This window comes from Symphalangus syndactylus, chromosome 19, assembly GCF_028878055.3.
Source record: "Symphalangus syndactylus isolate Jambi chromosome 19, NHGRI_mSymSyn1-v2.1_pri, whole genome shotgun sequence".
Taxonomy (NCBI): Eukaryota; Metazoa; Chordata; class Mammalia; order Primates; family Hylobatidae; genus Symphalangus; species Symphalangus syndactylus.
In genome coordinates this window covers 67,986,525-68,007,148 of record NC_072434.2, presented here as the reverse complement: position 1 = coordinate 68,007,148, position 20,624 = coordinate 67,986,525, and the positions used below count along the sequence as shown (strand labels likewise).

At 36.9% G+C, this 20,624-nt stretch overlaps 1 protein-coding gene across 6 annotated transcripts in view; it reads right to left on the bottom strand.

Annotated features, from left to right (window-relative positions):
* DISP1 (dispatched RND transporter family member 1) overlaps positions 1-20,624 on the bottom strand; it is a 176,528-nt gene that overhangs the window by 47,895 nt on the left and 108,009 nt on the right. For all 6 annotated transcript variants that reach the window (XM_063613965.1, XM_063613966.1, XM_055234042.2 and 3 more), the window contains one exon: positions 6,642-7,167. In XM_063613965.1, the coding sequence (XP_063470035.1) occupies positions 6,642-7,150 (509 nt within the window). In that variant the 5' untranslated portion in view covers positions 7,151-7,167. The remainder of the gene's footprint in view (positions 1-6,641; positions 7,168-20,624) is intronic.

Here is a 20,624-nt window from a genome sequence, read left to right as displayed (position 1 = left end):
CCCAGGTGACTCCAAAGATGATCAGCTAGGTTTAGGACTTGTTGGTATAAGTCTTGCCTCATGGTGAGGAGAGACTATTTTCTGCCTTTTAAAATTCCTTATTGTGGCCGCGCGCTGTGGCTCATGCCTGTAATCCCAGCACTTTGGGAAGCTGAGGCAGGCGGATCACTTGAGGCCAGGAGTTCAAGACCAGCCTGGTCAACATGGTGAAACCCCATCTCTTACTAAAAGTACAAAAATTAGCTGGGTGTGGTGGTGTGTGCCTATAATCCCAACTGCTCAGGAGGCTGAGGTGGAAGAATCCGTTGAACCCAGGAGGTGCACGTTGCAGTGAGCTGAGATCGTGCCACTGCACTCCAGCCTGGGCAATGCAGCGAGACTCTGTCTCAAAAATAAACAAATAAATAAGATAAAATAAAATTCCTTCTTGTTCTCAATTAGACATGCTAATTAATGGCTGAGTAATGTATATGAAGACAGGAATCTACAAATATAAAAGCCTGAAGCTTTAAAATGAAATCTAAAGCTTTAAAATAAAATTGATTTAAGCTACTTAATATTTGGCAATAATTAAAATAGACATATTAAATGTGATCCTTGCAATAATCTTTATTTTTATTTTATTTATTTATTTATTTTTTTGAGAGTCTCCCTCTGTCGCCCAGGCTGGAGTGCAGTGGTACAATCCTGGCTCACTGCAACCTCCACCTCTTGGATTCAAGTAATTCTCCTGCCTCAGCCTCCCGAGTAGCTGGGACTACAGGTGCACGCCACCACATCAGGCTAATTTTTGTAGTTTAGCAGAGACAGGCTGGTCTCGAACTCCTGACCTCAAGTGATTGGCCTGCCACAGCCTCCCAAAGTACTGGGATTACAACCTCGAGCCACCATGCCCGGCCTTAATTTTATTAATCAGAACACTAAAAAAGAATTAAAAAAAAAACACAGATGGTTGAAATAATGAATCTTTTAGAAAGATTTATTAAAGCTTAAAGAATCAAGAGCGGATGAAAGAGAGTCTACTATACAAAAGGTGGTAAGTAGCAAATGGCCTAGGTTAAAATTATATTTTCTATCTGATTGATTCTTTAAAACATTCTCTATGGCTTAAGTGCTTTATAAACAAATAAAAACTTTAAAAAACACTTTCAGATAAAAACAGGTGGGCCCATTGGTGGTATAGGTGCAAACAGCAATAAAAATGATAGCACTTAGGATCTTCCATCACCATACAATTTTACTCTAAGGCAGTCAATGTTTAACGCATCCTTTAAAGTAATGTGAAGTCATAAATACACCTTAAATATTAATTGAATAACATTTCATTAAGTACTTGACGTTATCAATTTAAAAAGAACTTAAAAATCACACAGCAATAAGCCACAATAAAGAAAACTAAAATACTTGAAGTTCCTGGTAGAGATCAACCTCGAGAACCTTTGTTACAACACATTCCTGAAAGAGTTGTGTAGAATAATGAAAGGCAGTAAAGCATTGTACAACATCCTCATTTTCAGAATCCTTACCAAGGACATCTTGTGCAGACTTTCCCAAACTGCCCTGTTATCCCATACATGGCAGCTCTATCCAAGAGCACATTTGCTTCTGTGGATATTTTATTGGTTGGGTAAAGGACGAGATAGCACCTCACTCAGTGCCTTGCCCATAGCACAATTCTGCAATTATTAATACCTGCTGGCCTGAGTCAAAGTGCTTCAGTGTTCATTCTAAGATAACCCCCACCAGTATTGCCCTCAGTGCACTGTCATGTATTACCCAGCAACCTCATTCTTTCAAATAAGCTCAAGGGACATCACTCTTTCACTGTTACTGTTACTCTGTAGTCCTCTCTGGAAGCTCAATGTCTCAGCTCTGTTTTCTTAGTTCCCTTCTTCTGTCTTCCCCATTTTAGTGAATGGCATTACCATCTACCCAACCAGTTGCTCAAGCCAGGAAACTGAAAATCAGTTGTGATTCTTCCTCCCTTTTCCCCTCCGATATCCAATTATACACCAAGTCTAGTAGATTCCACCTTCTAAATCTCTCTAGAATGAATTTATTTCTAAATCATCGTTCAAGTTATCACATTTCTCACTTGAACTAATGCAATAAGCCTTCTAAGTGTTCTTCCTATCTACAACGGTCCTGACCCAATTCAATCTATTCTCTGCAATGCAAATGATGAAATTTCCTAAAATGTTTCTTACTGTGTTTTTTCTGCTTTAAAATTTATAATCTCACATTAATTAGGATGCCTACTCTAAAAAAAAAAAAAAAAAACAGATAAAATAACAAGTGTCGGCAAGGATCTGGAAACATTGGAACTTTTTGCACTGCTGGCGTAAAATGGTGCAGCCACTATGGAAAACAGTTCCTCAAAAAGCTAAAAACAGAATTACCATATGCTCAAGCAATTCCACTTCTGGTCTGAGCATATACCCAAAGGAACTGAAAGCAGGGACTTGAACAGAACCCAAGCTCATAGCAGCATTATTCACAATAGCCATGATACCTGAAAGATGGAAGTGTCCATCAATGAACTGATAAAATGTAATATGTAATGGATAAAATGATAAAATGTAATTGATAAAATGATAAAATGTAATATATAAATATACAATGGAATATTATTCAGCCTTAAAAGAAAGGAAATTATGACACGTGCTACATGAATGAACCTTGAAGACATTATGTGGAGTGAAATAAGCCAGACAAAAAAAGGCAAATACTGTAGGATTCGACTTATTTGAGGTATCTAGAGAAGTCAAATTCATGGAGACAAAAAGTAGAATGGTGGTTGCCAGGGGCAGGTAGAGTTATAATTTAGTGAGTATGGAGTTTCAGTTTGGGAAGATGAAATAGTTCTGGACAAAGGTAGCAGTGATGGGTGTACAACAATGTGAATGTACTTAATGTCAATAACCGTATACTTAAAAATCATTAAAATATTAAGTTTTACGTTATGTATATTTCACCACAACAAAAAAAAATTACAAACACACACAAATCTATAATGAGTCCTCATTCACCTCAGGATGAAATCTAGAGATTGCCTTAATGTGGTTTACGATACCCTTCAGGATTTAGTCCTAGTATGCCTCTCCTCTTGCTACTGTTCTCTCTTCCACTAGGGTCCAGCCATATTGACCTATGCTGGAGCTGGGCTCACACTACCTTGTAAAAGTATTTGCATAAAAGACAAGCCTCTTCAATTCTCTCTCCATCTGTAACTTTTCTTCATCTTTAGCCCTGTGTATTCCTTCTTGATAGTACTTACCACAATACTGTACCTGCCTATTTGCTTTACTGGCTCTCTTCCTACTAATTTATAGCTCTATGAAAGCAAAAGAATGTCTCAACTTGTTTGGAATTATATCCTCGGTGCCTGGCACATATAAGAATTCAGTAAACATTGTGGATTATATAAGTAAATGTAGAAAATAGCAAAGTAATCACTGAGGCACAATAAAGTATGTGACATACACAAATGGACACATACCATTCCTCTGCAGGCATCTTTAAAATTTTATGTCTGTTACAAATAGATAACCAAAAGGCTCCAACTCTTTTTTTTTTTTTTTTTTTGAGACAGAGTCTCACTCTGTCACCCAGGCTGGAGTGCAGTGGTGCGATCTCAGCTCACTGCAAGCTCCGCCTCCCAGGTTCATGCCATTCTCCTGCCTCAGCCTCCCAAGTAGCTGGGACTACAGGCGCCCACCACCACGCCCGGATAATTTTTTTTTTTTGTATTTTTAGTAGAGACGGGATTTCACCGTGTTAGCTAGGATGGTCTCGACCTCCTGACCTCACGATCCGCCCGTCTCGGACTCCCAAAGTGCTGGGATTACAGGCGTGAGCCACCAAGGCTCAAATTCTTGAGATAAAATTCTAAATATAAAAAATTTCCCTCATACTAATCTACTTTCTTCTACAAATTTTTTTGATGGACAATTGTGGCAATTTTAAAGTCAATGTTTTTCAAATTAAGTATGAATGTTTTTATCTCTCTCATAACTTTTAAAATGTAAACATTATATAGTTCAGCCACAGCCTTTACTTCCAAGCAACTTCTCCATGGGTCTCAATTCCCTTTTAAATAAAATACTATTTTTCCAGAAGGCAGTTAGCTTCTCATCATTCTTTCTCTTTAGATAACATACAAAGACAAATCCTATACGGACAAGTCTATGGACCCAGTGCTCATACACAGTCTGAAGTCAGTCCACCATGATTGCAAAAGCCCCGGTTCCAACAATGACCCCACTACCAAGGGTAGTGATGAGCTCAGCCACCTGCCTATCAGTTTGTTTTTTAATGCCATTCTATTTCAAGTGTACACAGGGATCTCACTGCTTTTGAATTAGATCACTGAGAAATGCTAAGTCAAAATCCTGAAAATCTTGGTACAACCTTCCATATTGAAAGAATTGGTTATTTGTTCACAGTTTTATGTTGTGATTTTTTAAAAGGAGGTATCAGCTTCAAAATGCAGAAATATCTATCTTATTTCATACTTTGCAACCATGTAATTTGTTATTTGAAACATCAATATTTATGATAATTTAAAAATCAACTGCTCACACAGTTTGATTCAAAATGGAAAGAGTCTAAAACTAGTCATGTAGCACAACGTTGTCAGGACAAATCTTCTAAGAAATGGCTTTGGTAAATGTGGTGAATTTCTTATCATAGCCTATAACTAAAAGACTCTCAAATCCAATATGGAAAATGTATTCAGAAACTGCAGTAACATGCTGTGAAGGACTCTCCTCTTTCCCCCTCCTCCCTCCTTCTTTCTGCTTTATTACCACGTTTCCCTTCCTCTCTTTAAAAAGAGTGTAACCAGATAATCTCAACAATGTTCAAAACCTGATAATCTCAACAATGTTCAAAACCTGATAAAGGTGGAAAGTATTTATCACTTAATCGCTTTTTGGATCTGACTTTTTTCCCTTTTTTTTTTTTTTTTTTTGTAGATACAGAGTTTTGCTATGTTGCCCAGGCTGGCATTGAAGTCCTGGGCTCAAGCAATCCTCCCACCTCAACCTCCTGAAGTGTTGGGATTCTGTAATCCCCGCAGCCATGAGCTGCAGCACCCAGCCCTGACTCTTTAATCAGAAGTGAATTTGTTACATGCATACAGTGGATTACTACTTAGCAATAAATGGAAAAAAAATGCATACAATAACTAAAAGAAACTCAAAAATATTATGCTGAGCAAAAATTGCCAAACACGAAAGAGTACATACTGTACGATTCCACTTATCTGAAGTTCTAGGAGCAGGCAAAACAAATCTATAGTAATATAACTCAGCAGTGATTGCTTCTGGTGAAGACAGAGGGAATAACTGAGAAAGGGCATGAAGGAACTTACCTTCTGGGGTGACAGAAATGTTCTACATCAGACCAAAATGTGGGTAACACTTTTGTATACATTAGTCAACATTGATCAAACTGAATAATTAATATCTGTACATTTCCCTGTATATAAATTATACCCTAATTTTAAAGAGAATGCTCTTTTTCTAGTTAAACTTTTTTTATTACGTAAAAATGTGAAATAATACTAGGTCTCTACAAAGTACTTAGTATTTTGTAAAATATATTATCATTGCTAACCTATACTAAGTGCGACTTAACTTACCCATGGAAAAAATAGCTAAAAATCATACATATGACAAACTATGGGCTGAGGTGGAAATAAGCACTGGCAATGATATTGATTTTTCTAGTACTTTTCAATCTACCAGATCTAAAAATGCTTTACAAAAAATATTTTTAAAAGTCCCGTGCTACAATTTATAGGTTTTATCTGCTATGAAGGGAATTGCTACTTTCATTTGATCTCAGCGTACTGCATAGTCACCAAAACACAGGAATAGAAATGTCGAGTACAGCCATAAGGCAGCATGAGGAGGCAAGGGTTTTTTTTTTTTTTTTGGACTGAGTTTCACTCTTGTTGCCCAGGCTGGAGTACAATGGCGTGATCTCGGCTCACCACAACCTCCACCTCCCAGGTTCACGTGATTCTCCTGCCTCAACCTCCCGAGTTGCTGGGATTATAGGCATGCACCACCACGCCCAGCTAATTTTTTGTATTTTTAGTAGAGACGGGGTTTCTCCGTGTTCGTCAGGTTGGTCTTGAACTCCCAACCTCAGGTGATCCACCCGCCTCGGCCTCCCAAAGTGCTGGGATTACAGGTATGAGCCACCGCACCCGGCCAGCAAGGGGTTTTTTACTTCTTTTTCATAAATGTTCACCACTATCAATAATAGCAAATAAAGGACTGCTGCTTAGGTAGCCTCATCATAAATATACTTCCCATGTACAATAACAGAAATTGCTAACAATAAAACTTTTTGTTGAATTTTATAACTCAAGGTCTAGCAGAAATTCCTAACCAGTTTTCAGACAGGGAAAGGGGAAGGGAGGATTTGACTAAGAAGTCAGAGGATAAAATAGATATACAGTATTATTTTATTTGCATTTTTGTTGGCTTCACACAATCCACAGAATATACATTTTCATGTTTTCTTTCTGTGCCACATTTTTCTCCTCTCCTTTCAGGAAAATAAACACAAGCTGTCATGTTCACGTGGAATTAGTTGAATGCTAAAAGCAAAACTTTCAGACCGCTTACCTTATGTTGGCTATGTGCTGTTGCACAGGCTGATGCTGAAAATGGTCAGGCCACGGATGATGCAGGCAGAAGGATGGAGAGGGCTGAAGACAGCACGCAGTCTGATACACAGGTGAATGATTTGGACAAAGAGATGCAGAATACTCGGAGTGTGGCTGCATGCAACACGAGGCCAAAGCAGAGGGTGCTGCATGGCCAGCCTCAGGATGGCACTCTTGGTGACTGCTATGGCTAGTCAAAGGGTGATGGTATGGGCAAGGATGGCAGCATTGGGGTAACCTCTGAGGCGTTCTTTGGTTGTCTAAAGGCAGAAAGGATGATTTAACTGTGCCATTAAGTTGCAGGCATCCATTTGGACTCACTTGTGTTCTTGTTGCTTCTTTGGGTGTGAGCTGCTGGGCTGCATGGTCTCCAACACAGGGGGTGAGGGGACTCGGGTTAGCAGCACTGGTTGCGATGCTGTTGTTGCTCAGAACCACAAAATCATTGTTTCCATTGCTCATAGCCATGCTCCAATTTCTTGACCCTAAGAAAGCAAATCATATAAAATCACCCAGTTACAGTCAGGCAGGCAAATACGTAGGAAAGACAAGTATGATATTTAAAAACAGCTCTTTGAAAATGAGGGTTCTTGAAGAGTTTTGAGACAGTGGTGGAAAGTCGGCAGCATCTGTGATGGAACCAGCCAACCCAGTGGCACTCCTTTCCTCCAGCTATTTTATGCACCTTAAAAACTCTCTTCTATTCCCATTGTTTTCTCCTGTGCACCTCTCCTTTCAGTGCCTTTCTTCTCACTCCATCCTAGATGCACAAGTAATCAGTTAAGAACTAGACCATTTTGCATGAGAAGAGAGGATACAAATAGCATCCTTCAGCTTTTCAATAATATCATGCTTGCTTTATATGTTCTGATTTAGGGCCACTCTAAGGGTAATTCATTGTACAAGGTTAAAATAATTTGAATAATCTTAAGAATGTTTTATATCTTAGGAAAATCTCAAGAATATATGATTTTTCCTCTTAGTCATTCAAGTCTGAGAATAATAAATTAAGACCAGTCAGGAAAGCTGAGAATTCTAGCAACCAAAATATCAAATGCAAAATTCTATAATATACTACAGGTGACATTGCCTGCACATGAGAAAAATAATACTATGGATGGGATTTGCTTCAAATGAGATTTTTTTCTTACTTTTTTCCCCTTCCACCAAAGGGTTCAGGCCTTCAATATAAACGAAGATCCTTAGATGCTCAAATTACCAGCAGCAAGTGTGTCCAATCAACAAACAAAAAAACAGACAATCTCCCTAGCCCTTTGCCCACTGCACTACCCTCTGAGCAACATACACACAAAATCTGGGAATTCACAGTAAAAAAAAAAAAAAAAAAAAAGGCCATCAAATTCTATTAGTCTATTCAACATACACATGAAAGCCAACAACAACAAAGAGAAAACTGTAATTTGGCTCGCTAACGCTTCTAGTATGCCATTCTCTAAGTAGACAAAATGGCTTGTGGAGGAATCTCTTTCCAGTCCTTCCCCACCTCTGGCAGACACACAGGTAATCAGAAGAAATCATATTTTTCAGTCTGAGTACATAGTAATCTCACTGGCAAACCTGAATCTCCCATGAGGATTCCTGTGTACATTTTCACCCAGTATGTAAACTGCTCAGCAGAGGTATTTGTGAGCAGAGCATGCCCATACTAGGATGTAAATTTAGCATATTTACCTTTCAGACAAAATTCCTTAAACACACCCTACCCTACATACACAAATTCAGTTAAACATCATGCAATAGGAATTTCTTAATAAATTGCTTAGTGGGAAGACAAAGCATTTAAAAACATCAATATATATATAAAATCAAGTAGATGTTACTTCCCTCATTAGTTTTACATCACTTTTGAAAATGGCTTGCCAATCCCAAACTTCCTTTTATAATGACCATTGAGAGGGATTCTGAACTGTAGTAAATACAGTTGCTCTCTCCTTCATTATATCACTTTCCAATGTATCCAGTGTTAAAGAAACATCCACTGTAAAACATTCAAAGAATATACCCAACACAGAGTAATAGTAGTTAAATGTATTATCTAAACTAGCAGGAGGTAGGTAGATATACCGACCCGCAAGGGCACTAATCTGATCCAGGAGGCAAGAACTAATCTCATCATTTTCTAAATGTGCCATCTCAGCAAGATCTGCTCATTTATGCTTGAGTTTACTGAAGAATATAACCTCCCTTTTGTTGTTAACAAAAGAAAAAGCCATATGCAAAGGTTATGAAAATAACAAAACATAAATTAAAGGACATTTAAAGAAGCACTGGACTTTTTTTAAAAAGCTAATTGAAATTTAAGATGTTTAATTGTGTGTTAGATAATGTAGGAAACAATCACTAGATGAGATCAATGCAATTATTTCCCAGAATTAGAAACTCTCATTGTACAAGCACTCCATTCAAAGAAATCACTGAAGGCACACGCTTTTCTCCAACCTCCACCTGTACCGCAGTTAAACTATCACAGCTGATGGGAATCTGCTGGGCTAAATGGGAAAGTCAACAACTCCTCCTGCCCTTTCCATCAGGAGGGCTGAAGGAAAGAATACTTCTAATTTGTTGGTTTGTTTTTACATCCCAGGTTGGTTAATATATCATCTCAAATAGTCTACTTTTTCCTAGGTATTTAATTCAATCAATTCTGCTGATTCTAATCACAGATGCTGGGTAAGTTATGCTAGTGAGAAGCATCTAATAACAACAAATGACTTAAAAGTTTGAAAGTGAAACTGGCTGATAGGGTTTGGATCTGTGTCCTGCCCAAATCTCATGTCAAACTGTAATCCTCAGTGTTGGAGGTGGGGCGTGGTGGGAGGTGATTGGATTATGGGGCTAGATTTCCCTCTTTGTGCTGTTCTTGTGATAGTGAGTGGGTTTTCCTGAGATCTGGTTGTTTAAAAGCGTGTGACACATGTCCCCCGCCAACTTTCTCCTTCTCTGGCCAGCTTCCCCTTTACCTTCTGCCATGATTGTGAGTTTCCTAAGGCCTCGCCAGAAGCTGAGCTGGTGCTGCCATATTTCCTGTACAGCCTGCAGAATCGTGAGCCAATAAAACCTCTTTTCTTTATAAATTACCCAGTCTCAGGTTATTTTTTCTTTTCTTTTCTTTTGAGACGGAGTCTTGCTCTGTCACCCAGGCTGGAGTGCAGTGGCGTGATCTCGGCTCACTGCAAGCTCCACCTCCTGGGTTCATGCCATTTTCCTGCCTCAGCTTCCCAAGTAGCTGGGACTACAGGCGCCCGCCACCACGCCTGGCTAATTCTTCGTATTTTTTAGTAGAGACAGGGTCTCACTGTGTTAGCCAGGATGGTCTCGATCTCCTGACCTTCTGATCCACCTGCTTCAGTCTCCCAAAGTGCTGGGATTACAGGCATGAGCCACCGCGCCCGGCCTTTTTTTTTTTTTTTTTTTTTTTTTGACAGGATCTCCATCTGTTGCCCAGGGTGTAGTGAAGTGGTGTAATCTTGGCTCACTCACTACAACCTCCACATCCCGAGTTCAAGTAATTCTCCCACCTCAGCCTCCTGAGTAGCTGGGACCACAGGTGCGTGCCACCACACCCAGCTAATTTTTGTATTTTTTGGTAGAGACAGGGTTTCACCATGCTGGCCAGGCTGGTCTCGAACTCCTGACCTCAGGTGATCTGCCCACCTCGACCTCCCAAAGTGTTGGGATTACAGGCGTGAGCCACTGTGCCCAGCCCAGGTATTTCTTTATGGTAGTGCAAGAACTGAATACATTGGGCTTCAGACAATCCCATCAACCTCTAACTCCCTTCAAAGAACCCTGAAATCCCCTCTAGACCCTCCTCAATCTTCATGTTTTCCTATCTTCTAATTAAATCTGCTTATCCTCAGTAAAAAAAAAAATATATATATATATATATATTTTTCTTTGTAATCAGAATCACAACTATCATTCTCTTTTAAATTTATTAGTTTTGTAGTTAAACAAGAGTTAAATAGATTCTTATATGCCAGCCGGGAACCTAATCATCATTTATAACATGTTTTTTCCACATGGTAAAATGCAGTTCAAATGCCAAATAACTGACTTACAAATGAGTTTTTGGAACACAACCTATTTTGTAACTTGGGAGACTTCTTGTAATGAAGTAAGAACTAGTAAAGAATAATTTGAACTCTGAATTTGGCTTCTATTTGAAGCAAGTCACATGAGTGTTCTCTGATTCCATTTCTTTAATCATAACATAGGACCAATCAATTTGACCTCATAAGTATGTAAAAACTACAGGTAAAAAAATTTAGAAGCAAAAACAGAAAAAATATTTTATGAACTGTCTATAGATTATTTAAGTTCAATGGATGCATTTGGGTAGGTGTTCAGGTGACCAGCCAGAATAGGAAAGTATTTCACTCTGACATCAAGAGTTGACTCTAAGGCCCATACAGAGAAAGACCATCCCTTCCTCCCTTCATCCCTTCCTTCCTTCCTTTTTTTTTTTTTTTTTTTTAAAGACAGGGTCTTGCTCTGTCACCCAGGCTTGAGTGCACTGGTGTGATCCTGGCTTCCTGCAGCCTAGACCTCCCAGGCCCAAGCAATCCTCCTGCCTCAGCCTCCTATGTAGCTGGGACCATAGGCATGTACCATCATATCATGCTAATTTTTAATTTTTTTGTAGAGATGGGGTCTTCTATGTTGCCCAGTCTGGTCTCGAATCCCTGAGCTCAAGCGATCCTCCTGCCTCAGCCTCCCAAAGTGCTAGGATTACAGGATGAGCCACCATGCCCAGGCTCCTTTTTCTTTAGAACTGAGATAAATGAGGAAAAAATCCAGTCTGAGCCTAAGATAGAGGGAACTAACAGGAAAGAAGAATAAGATAGAGGAAGTATAAGTATAATAGGAGTGGAATAAGGAGTTCCTGAAAGAGAGTGTTAATACCCTTACATTTGTCAAACTATTGTGATAAGTGTAATGGTATATGATTATGAATGCAGTGACAGTAATATTTATAGTGAAAGTTTAAAATTGGTTTTGGGTAAAATATAATGAGTAACTTTAAAAGACAGCTATATTGAGACTGGGCACAGTGGCTCATGCCTGTAATCCCAGCACCTTGGGAGGCTGAGGCAGGAGGACTGCTTGGGCTCAGGAGTTTGAGACAAGCCTGAAAATATAGTGAGACCTTGTCTCTAAAAACAATTTAAAAATTAGCTGAGCATGGTGTTGCTTGCTTGTAGTCCCAGCTACTCAGGAGGCTGAAATGGGAGGATCACTTGAGCCTAAGAGACGGAGGTTGTGGTGAGCTTGACAGCACACCACTGCATTTCAGCCTGGGTGGTAGAACGAGACCCTGTCTCAAAAAAAAAAAAAAAAAAAAAGCTATTGTTGAAATCACCTGTTCTCCCAGGGCCATAACACACAGGGGAATGCAAAAAAAAAAAAAAAGCAAGCTATTATTGAAGCATTGGCTTGAGGTGTGATAGGCCCACACCAAGATATTTTTTTTTTTTTTTTTTTTTTTGAGACGGAGTCTCGCTCTGTCGCCCAGGCTGGAGTGCAGTGGCGTGATCTTGGCTCACTGCAAGCTTTGCCTCTTGGGTTCACGCCATTCTCCTGCCTCAGCCTCTCCGAGTAGCTGGGACTACAGGCGCCCGCCACCACGCCCGGCTGAGGTCAGGAGATCAAGACCACGGTGAAACCCCGTCTCTACTAAAAATACAAAAACCAAGATATTTTAATGCATTTCCTGCTGTTCATGAATATAACATGCCAATATCAATAAATTCAAAGCTTCTAATCTCATATCCCCTATTTTACCTTTTTAGCCAACATTTTAATGTCCAGAATGATTTAGCAGTTTTGGGGCTACAAGGTCTTTGGCCAAAAACCATCTTTTGATTAAATTTTAAAATATACATTTCATAGGATTACTATGAGAATGTAAAAATGTTTTGAAAACCATAATGGGCTATATAACACAAGAGTGTTAATACCCTTGTATATATAACACTATGTATGTATACGTATATGTATACCCTTGTATAATACATAACTCAAGTAAATTAATATATTGAAATATAGAGAGGGGCAGGGTGCAGTGGCTCACACCTGTAATCCCAGCACTTTGGGAGGCTGAGGCAGGTGGATCACAAGGTCAAGAGACCATCCTGGCTAACATGGTGAAACCTCATCTCTACTAAAAATACAAAAAAATTAGCCAAGCATGGTGGCGGGCACCTGTAGTCCCAGCGACTCTGGAGGCTGAGGCAGGAGAATGGCGTGAACCCAGGAGGCGGAGCTTGCAGTGAGCTGAGATCGCGCCACTGCACTGCAGCCTGGGCGACAGGGCAAGACTCCGTCTCAAAAAATATATATATATATATATTATATATATATATATATTATATATATATATAATATGTTATATATATTTTATATATTATATATATTTATATATTATATATTATAGATATTTATATATTTATATATTATAGATATTTATATATTTTATATATATCATATATATTTTACATATAAAATATAAATATAAATATATTATATATTTATATATGATATATATCTATATATTATATATCATATACATTTTATATATAAAATATAAATATAAATATATCATATATATATATATAGAGAGAGAGAGACATTTCCATCATACTGAAATGTAAAGAGAAAAGTGTCATCAGAGTTCATATGATTAGATGGTTCAAAATAATGGCATCCAACTCTTGTCTGGAACTCAGGAAATATACAACTATAAAATAAATGGAAAAATAACGCTTCAGACAAAAAGTTGCATCTCATTGAAAAATGCTATCAGGATTATGATAATTTCATTTGTCAACAGACAATCACATATCACCTAAGGATGGGGATATGTCCAGAGACATGCATCATCGGGTGATTTCACCATTGTGTGGTCATCACAGTGTACTTACATAAACCTAGATGCTGTAGCCACAGCTAGGCTATATGGCATGGTCTATTGCTCCTAGGCTACAAACCTATACAGCATGTTACTGTACTAAATACTGTAGACAACTGTAATGCAGGTATTTGTCTACCACACATATCTAAACATAAATAATAAAAAATAATGATAAACATATCTAAACATAAAAAAGGTAATGTGTTGCACTCCAGTGTCACCATGGCTAGGCCATAGAAGTTTTTCATCTCCATTATAATCTTATGGGACCAACATGGTATATGTGGTCTGTCACTGACCAAAATGTCTTTATGTGGCACATGACTGTATCATACACCAAAATATGTTAATGACACACAATTTGTACAAAGGATGCAATCAACTAGATGGCTCCCAGAATACAAATAGCGTTAAGAAAACCTCATAGCAGCTACGTGGAATTGGTGGTCAGAACTACTAGTGTGGCCAGAAAACTGCCAAGGTAAAATCTAAATGTACTGTTGAAGAGAATACACAGACCTGTTCCAATTACCACAGTAACCACTTAGCAAAGCCATCACTATCCTTAACAAACACAGGGCTCATATAGCCTGAAGGAACACCATTTTCATCCCCATCAACTGTTACAATTGTACACCTCTTGGCTATTTCCAAAGCACTTTCTCACAAATGATCTCACTTGAGTTGATCCTCCTAATAGCCCTCTGGAAAAACAGGGGTGGCAGGCATTACCACTCCATTTTGCAAGAGAAAACAACATAGAGATTCTAAGTAAGGTGCTCAAAGTCACATACTGATGACAAATGGTGAAGCTAGGAAGCATGATGCCAAGGTCTTGAGAGCTTTCTGATAAACTGTATTCTGTACACTCAGATGACGTATTTTAGAATAACTCTTTGCTTCACCAGATTCCTAATACCAAACTTAAGAATAAATGGCAAGACTGGATCACCAACTAGATCCCTTGTTGTAGCCAACCACCTTGTTCAGAAGAGTCATGCTCCCTAGAGCAGTTTCATTAGATAAATACAAAACACTAAACCAGTGCTTCCAAATACAAGGATCACCTAGAGATGCAGTTAGAATAAAGATTTGATACAGTACATCAGGGGTGGGGCAACAAGCCTCCAACAACATGTCCATACTGCTGATACCTAGAACACATTTTGTGTAGCAAGAGAAAACCACAAACTAGGTGGGGAGACTACAAGAGAATTATGCCTCAGTTATGGCAAGATATGCAGAATGAGCAAAAATAAGTAGGGAAATGATAACAGTTGACAGAAATAAAGGCCCATTTTTCTATTTAAGGCAAAGAAATGTAACAAATTTAACAACAGAGGTTCTAATTGATAATCAAGTTTAATTATGGCTTGTATCATGACTCCCAAACTGTTTTTTGTGCATGCAAATAACAGCTGTTATGATTTTGATCTTTTTAGTGCAACTCATATAAATGGACTGAAGCACGCTGCCTAGTTAGCTGAGATACATTTTTTTCCCTCTCAAGTGGCACTAGATATTAAAAGATAGATATATAAAGAGACCTTAAGTCTTTCTTCACATCAGGTATAAAGGCAGTCTGGGGAAACCTGTATCCATTATTTACCAAACTTGTTTTAATATGAAATGGTTCCTCCACAATTGCTGCATGCTTATCCTAAAATGATGGACTAATTTCTGATTACTGGTACCATGTTGGCCTACTAATATTTAGTGTTATGGCCAGAGAAATAAATAGCTGCTCTAAAGCCAACAGAAATTGATAAAGAACTGTAGTGGGGCTATGTAGAAGCCAAATCAGGCAAGTTTTGTCTCCACAAATATTTTTCCCTTCAAAGGGCTATTAAGATTTTTTTTAATCATCTCAGTATGTCAAGCCACTTTTTTCACAATACCCCTATGAATTTATTATTAAACCCATTACAGAGAAAACTGAGAATCAAAAGTATTAAAGTAACTAACCCCAATTGCATGATTTAATCTCAGACCAGTATGACTGTAAAGGTAAGGCTTTTCCACTACCTCAAGATGCCTCTAGAGCAATGCCAAGTCCAACTAGCTTTTATAGGACCACAAGAGGCTACTGACGTAAAATTCTGTCTGACGGTCCACATGAAAAATAGCCTATGAATTCGATATTTCCCAAGATAGTTTTAAAAGGTACAATTCAGCAGTCAAGAGTGCCAGAGACATATTTCACTAAATTAAGGAAAGGTGTTATCCATCCATATATCATATTATGCAAACTTAGAAAAGCAAGACAATGGATTGATCTTTGTTGTCATATAGTATATTGACTATTTAAGAATAATGTAATTGTGACCTGACAGCAAAATCTGTATCTTTAATGAAAGAATCAGACACTTTTAAGGAACTAGAAAGGATGGTCTTAAATAAAGAAATATAATCTTCTTCCCTTCTGAGACAAATTACATTTTCTTATTTTTAAGTTTGTAAACATTCTACTATTAAACTCTCCTTCATGAGAATACTTACAAATAGCTTCACCAAATCACTTGTAAACATTTTATATATTGCAAAGGACTATACAAAAATAAGGTGTTAATTCTAGTATTCCCGTTAAGCATAAACTGTAATAAGTTGAAAGCCATTTTCCCAAAGAAACAAACATATATTTGAAGATCTATACCACTAAATATATATTTCATAAGAGCCTAGTAGGTATTAGTTAGCTCTCTGTCACACTAGGAGAAAGCAAACTGAGTTCCAGGAAATACAGAAATGAAGGTTAGCATTCTTTTACAGTGAGAACATACTGTTCTTATTATTCAATTTATGGGTAGTTTCAACTTATGATGATAAGCACCACCTTTGAAAATGAAATACACCTAACGTTTTTAGATAACCTCTATTAATATGATTACATACATGATATATATTGATAGAGGCACTAAGATATATGGATACACTGTAAATGTTTTGTTTCAATATTCATGGTATTTACAAACAACTTAATGATACAGAAGAAAAATAAAAGTTTCCAGATAAAGTTTCCCCCTAGAGTTACAACAAAAAATATGAAAGTAAAATAACCTTAACGATATTGCAGTGTATCTGCCATAGCAAATCTGAAAGCCCTACCTTTGGAAAGCAGTATTACTGCTAGAAATGAGTTAGGTTGTAAAAGCAGAAATTTTCATATGTAGGGGTGAGTGATAGAAATTTCAGGGTTATAGAAACATCAATTTCATTTTTCTCATTTTGTTTTATATCCAATGTACCTTTGGTCTACGTGGGAACAGAAATGTGGGTATAAAATGAAGTTTATCTCTTTCAATCTCAGGTAAATGATATCAGTGATATCCTCCATTTAGCATAAACACTTGTCTTCCTAAATACATATTTCAAGAGCACTCTCACAATGTTGCAATTATCAAAGCACTTTTCCGAGATCTCTTTTCCAGGTTCATCCACAAAAATTATCTTTCCATGTAATATTTACCACTTCTCTCCACACTCATGTTATAAGTACTGTGCCCATAAGCATCAATGCTGGAAAGAAAGAGGTAGGGGAGGCTTCTTATAGCTTTGCGCTCCTATTTCAGATGAGTTTAAATTCCATTAAGCTGCACTAATTTCTTTTGAACCCTAAGTTTGGTGAATTATGTGAAATTGTATAACCAAAAATATACAAAATAAAACTAGAGAAACTTTCTATAATTAGAGATGTCAAACAATGGTCACTTTAAAAAAATTCTACAAAGTTCTCCTATATAAGTAGTTATCTAACCCCAAAACTAGCCAAAACATTTAACTAGTCTCTGCTACAAGTCTTAAGGTATGCATTAAATATGAATATTAATAAAATTACAAGTCTATCACAGCAGTCTCATCCCTGGCTGCACATTAGAATCACTTTGGTAATATTAAAAAAATTAAGATAAAAGGGTCCTGGCCCCAGAGGTTGAGGTTCTGATTTAATTCATACTGTAGTGAAGTGTGGACATTAGCATTTTTTAAAGCATCCTGGGTGAATTTAACATGCAGTCAGAGCTGACAGCCACTGATTTATACTTCATATAATTAACGCTGATCAATCTATAAGAGCAAGCAACTGCCACTCAAAATATTCAACAGTCTGAAAATATTGCTTGAAATGCAGAATATTGCTGCATATTAGAAAACAGTTGGACCTGCTACTCTAAGTTTAAACAATCTTTACTTTTTTTATTGCTCTTGTTACAATGAAAAGAGATTTCATCTGCAGTACTTCTTAAGCTGGAAGGGTGGGGACAAGGGTGCAGCAAGAAGAAAGCCTTAATAAGATATTAGCTCAAGCAAGACAACAGTGCAGACTTTATGTGGAACAATGTTGTGGAAATGTGAAACACCTTGCTATATAGCCTTTATTATTTATTGATCTTTTGAAGAAAATTTGGGAAGTAGCTAATTTGACTAATGAGTTTATTTAACACTCAAGAAAAAGTACATCCTCAATGTCTGGTCAGTCTCTAAAATGAAGGCTCAAGATCCTCTAATAAAAGAGCATGTTCCCTAAAGTTCCATGCCAGGGGAAAAAAAAAAAAGATTTCTGGTGTCATTTTAAGCATCTTAAACTTTCCAATTCTAGGGTTAGACAGCCTGCAGATAGCAGGACTGTTATTTAGCCTCACGTCCCCACCAAATAAGAATTATAAGATGGTTTGTTAATAAACAGGTTCCTTAAGATGTGATAGGTGTGTCTTTAGGCCATGAGATTTCATTTGAAACTATTTTGTCTCAACTAAAATCACAAAATGGGCGGCTTTACAACTGAGCAATCTATCTGTATCACTATAGCTCTTCCCCAGTAGAAACAGGATCATATTACTGAGCTTAGCAAATGTTGTTGAACACATCACAAGCATGTCTAAAAGATACCATGAATGTTTAATACTTCACACATGTCAAAGCCTCAAAACTTAGCAGCCCAAAGGAAAAAAAAAAAAACATCACTGAGGTAAATCAACCTAAGAAAATTTTACTCCCACACATTGTTAGGCAAAAGAATGTGAGAGAATTTTAAAAATGTCCTTCATAAAGCCAAAAACTGAGATCAATCACCATAAAGCACTTAAAAGTTGTTTGATTTAGATGGTAGTGTGTTGTTTTTTAATACCACACTTAGAATTATCTAAACTTTTCCCACAAATGTTTAGTATCTAATACCAGGCCCCACTCCCTGCTGTTTTGTGAAGTTTGAGAAGCAGCAAATCAAATTTCCTAGAGCAGCTCCCCAAATGGGTTCTTCCCTGCAGAGTCCAGCAAATAATGTCTTATGAGTATCCTTTAGTCTACTGAGCAACTTGGGAAACATCACTCAAGGTATTTGTATAAAACACAATTAAAGAGAACTCTGAGATTTGCTTCAAGCTTAGAAAAACATCAAATTTATAAAGACTTTATTCTTACTTGAATTGAATCAGTAAATTAACTCTTAATAAGAGCCTGGGTGTGACTTTTATAAATCTTTCTCTATTCCTTAAATTATTACTATAAATGCTCATGAATTCTGCTGTTTGCTTTCTTGTATATATTAGATGAACTGAAATTACATTTACTATTGTGTAGGATTCTTGTTTGCTTACAAAAATAATTAAATCATATTTTTCAGTTAAATGTCCTTATTTAGCAATCATTTTGGTAAGCACCTTCCTTATACAGTTTTCTGGGAATCTAAATATGAGCCTGTAATACATAAGCCTGTTTAATACTGATTAAAATAAGAGAATAGAAATTAAGATGGAGAGAACAAAAAGCCACCACCTTCTCCAAGTCTAGCTTTTCTAATTTTTTTTAGTTGCTCTCTCTTACATTTTTTCCAAAAGGCTGATAGGCTAAGGAGCTCATATGTCTTGATCCTAAACAACTCAGTTTTGCTTCCTGTGTTAGAATGTAATCAGGAATTGTATTTTTTCAAAAATAGGAAATGTTCATATCATCTGTATGTCAAGGCTGTCCATCATCCACACTGAGTTATAAGAATCATACAGCAAGAATGCTCAGATCCAGTCCCAGAACTCAAAGCAGTTAGAACAGAAGGTAAAGAAGTGATGCATAGCAAACACTGAAAAACAGATTTCCCCAAAAGCCTCCACTGGTTCAATATAAACTGCAAGGCAAGTGAGACTAGATTTAAATTCTGGATGAATACACTTTATAATACATATTTCCCAGACTGAATTAAGGTAAACATGTATTTTCTAAACTACTTTGTAGGTCAATCATTTCAGACACTTAAAACATTACACATTTTTTCATAATCAATGCAAATAGTTCATGATCACAATTCTAAAACTGAGGTCTAAGATGTGAGCTATATGAAGCATAGAAGATACATAAAAATATCTTTTTTAATACTAAAAAGTTCCAAATAAAGTAAAATCAATAAAATATCCCAACATTTGATACGTTGGCAATGAAAGCAATCTAAGATAATGTATTGGAGATGCAAGACTAAAAAACACATGAAATAATGCAAAATGTTTTAATATTTTAGAAAGTAGAAATGTGTCGCCAGATATTAAAACCATGGGAAGCAGAAAACCCACTACCTGCAAGTGAAACACTCATAAATTTAGAGCTTGTTTACATAGTTTAGTGATTTCCCAGCCATCAAAGGGAACTGTAATTTTCTTAATTATAAATATTATGATCTAAAATAACCTTCTTGTGAGTAAAAAGGACACATTTCATTTTTTTCGTTCAACAAGAATACCTATTTGTAAAATTTTTTAACAAATTGTAAAGTATGTTCTCTATTTCTTGCATTATCATTGAATAAAGGCATTTATGGTCAGTGATGTGCATGAAATATCTCAGTTTTCACTAAATTTCTCCGTTTAATTTTCTAATGTATATTTTACACCAAACATAAACATATTTCACATTAAACTAACTTGAATTTTTCCACCAGTTGCAAATAAATTATCCATTCTTATTTTAAGCAAAAGTGAATACAGCAAATATATTTTGACTTGTACTTTAAGTAGTAAATCCAATCCT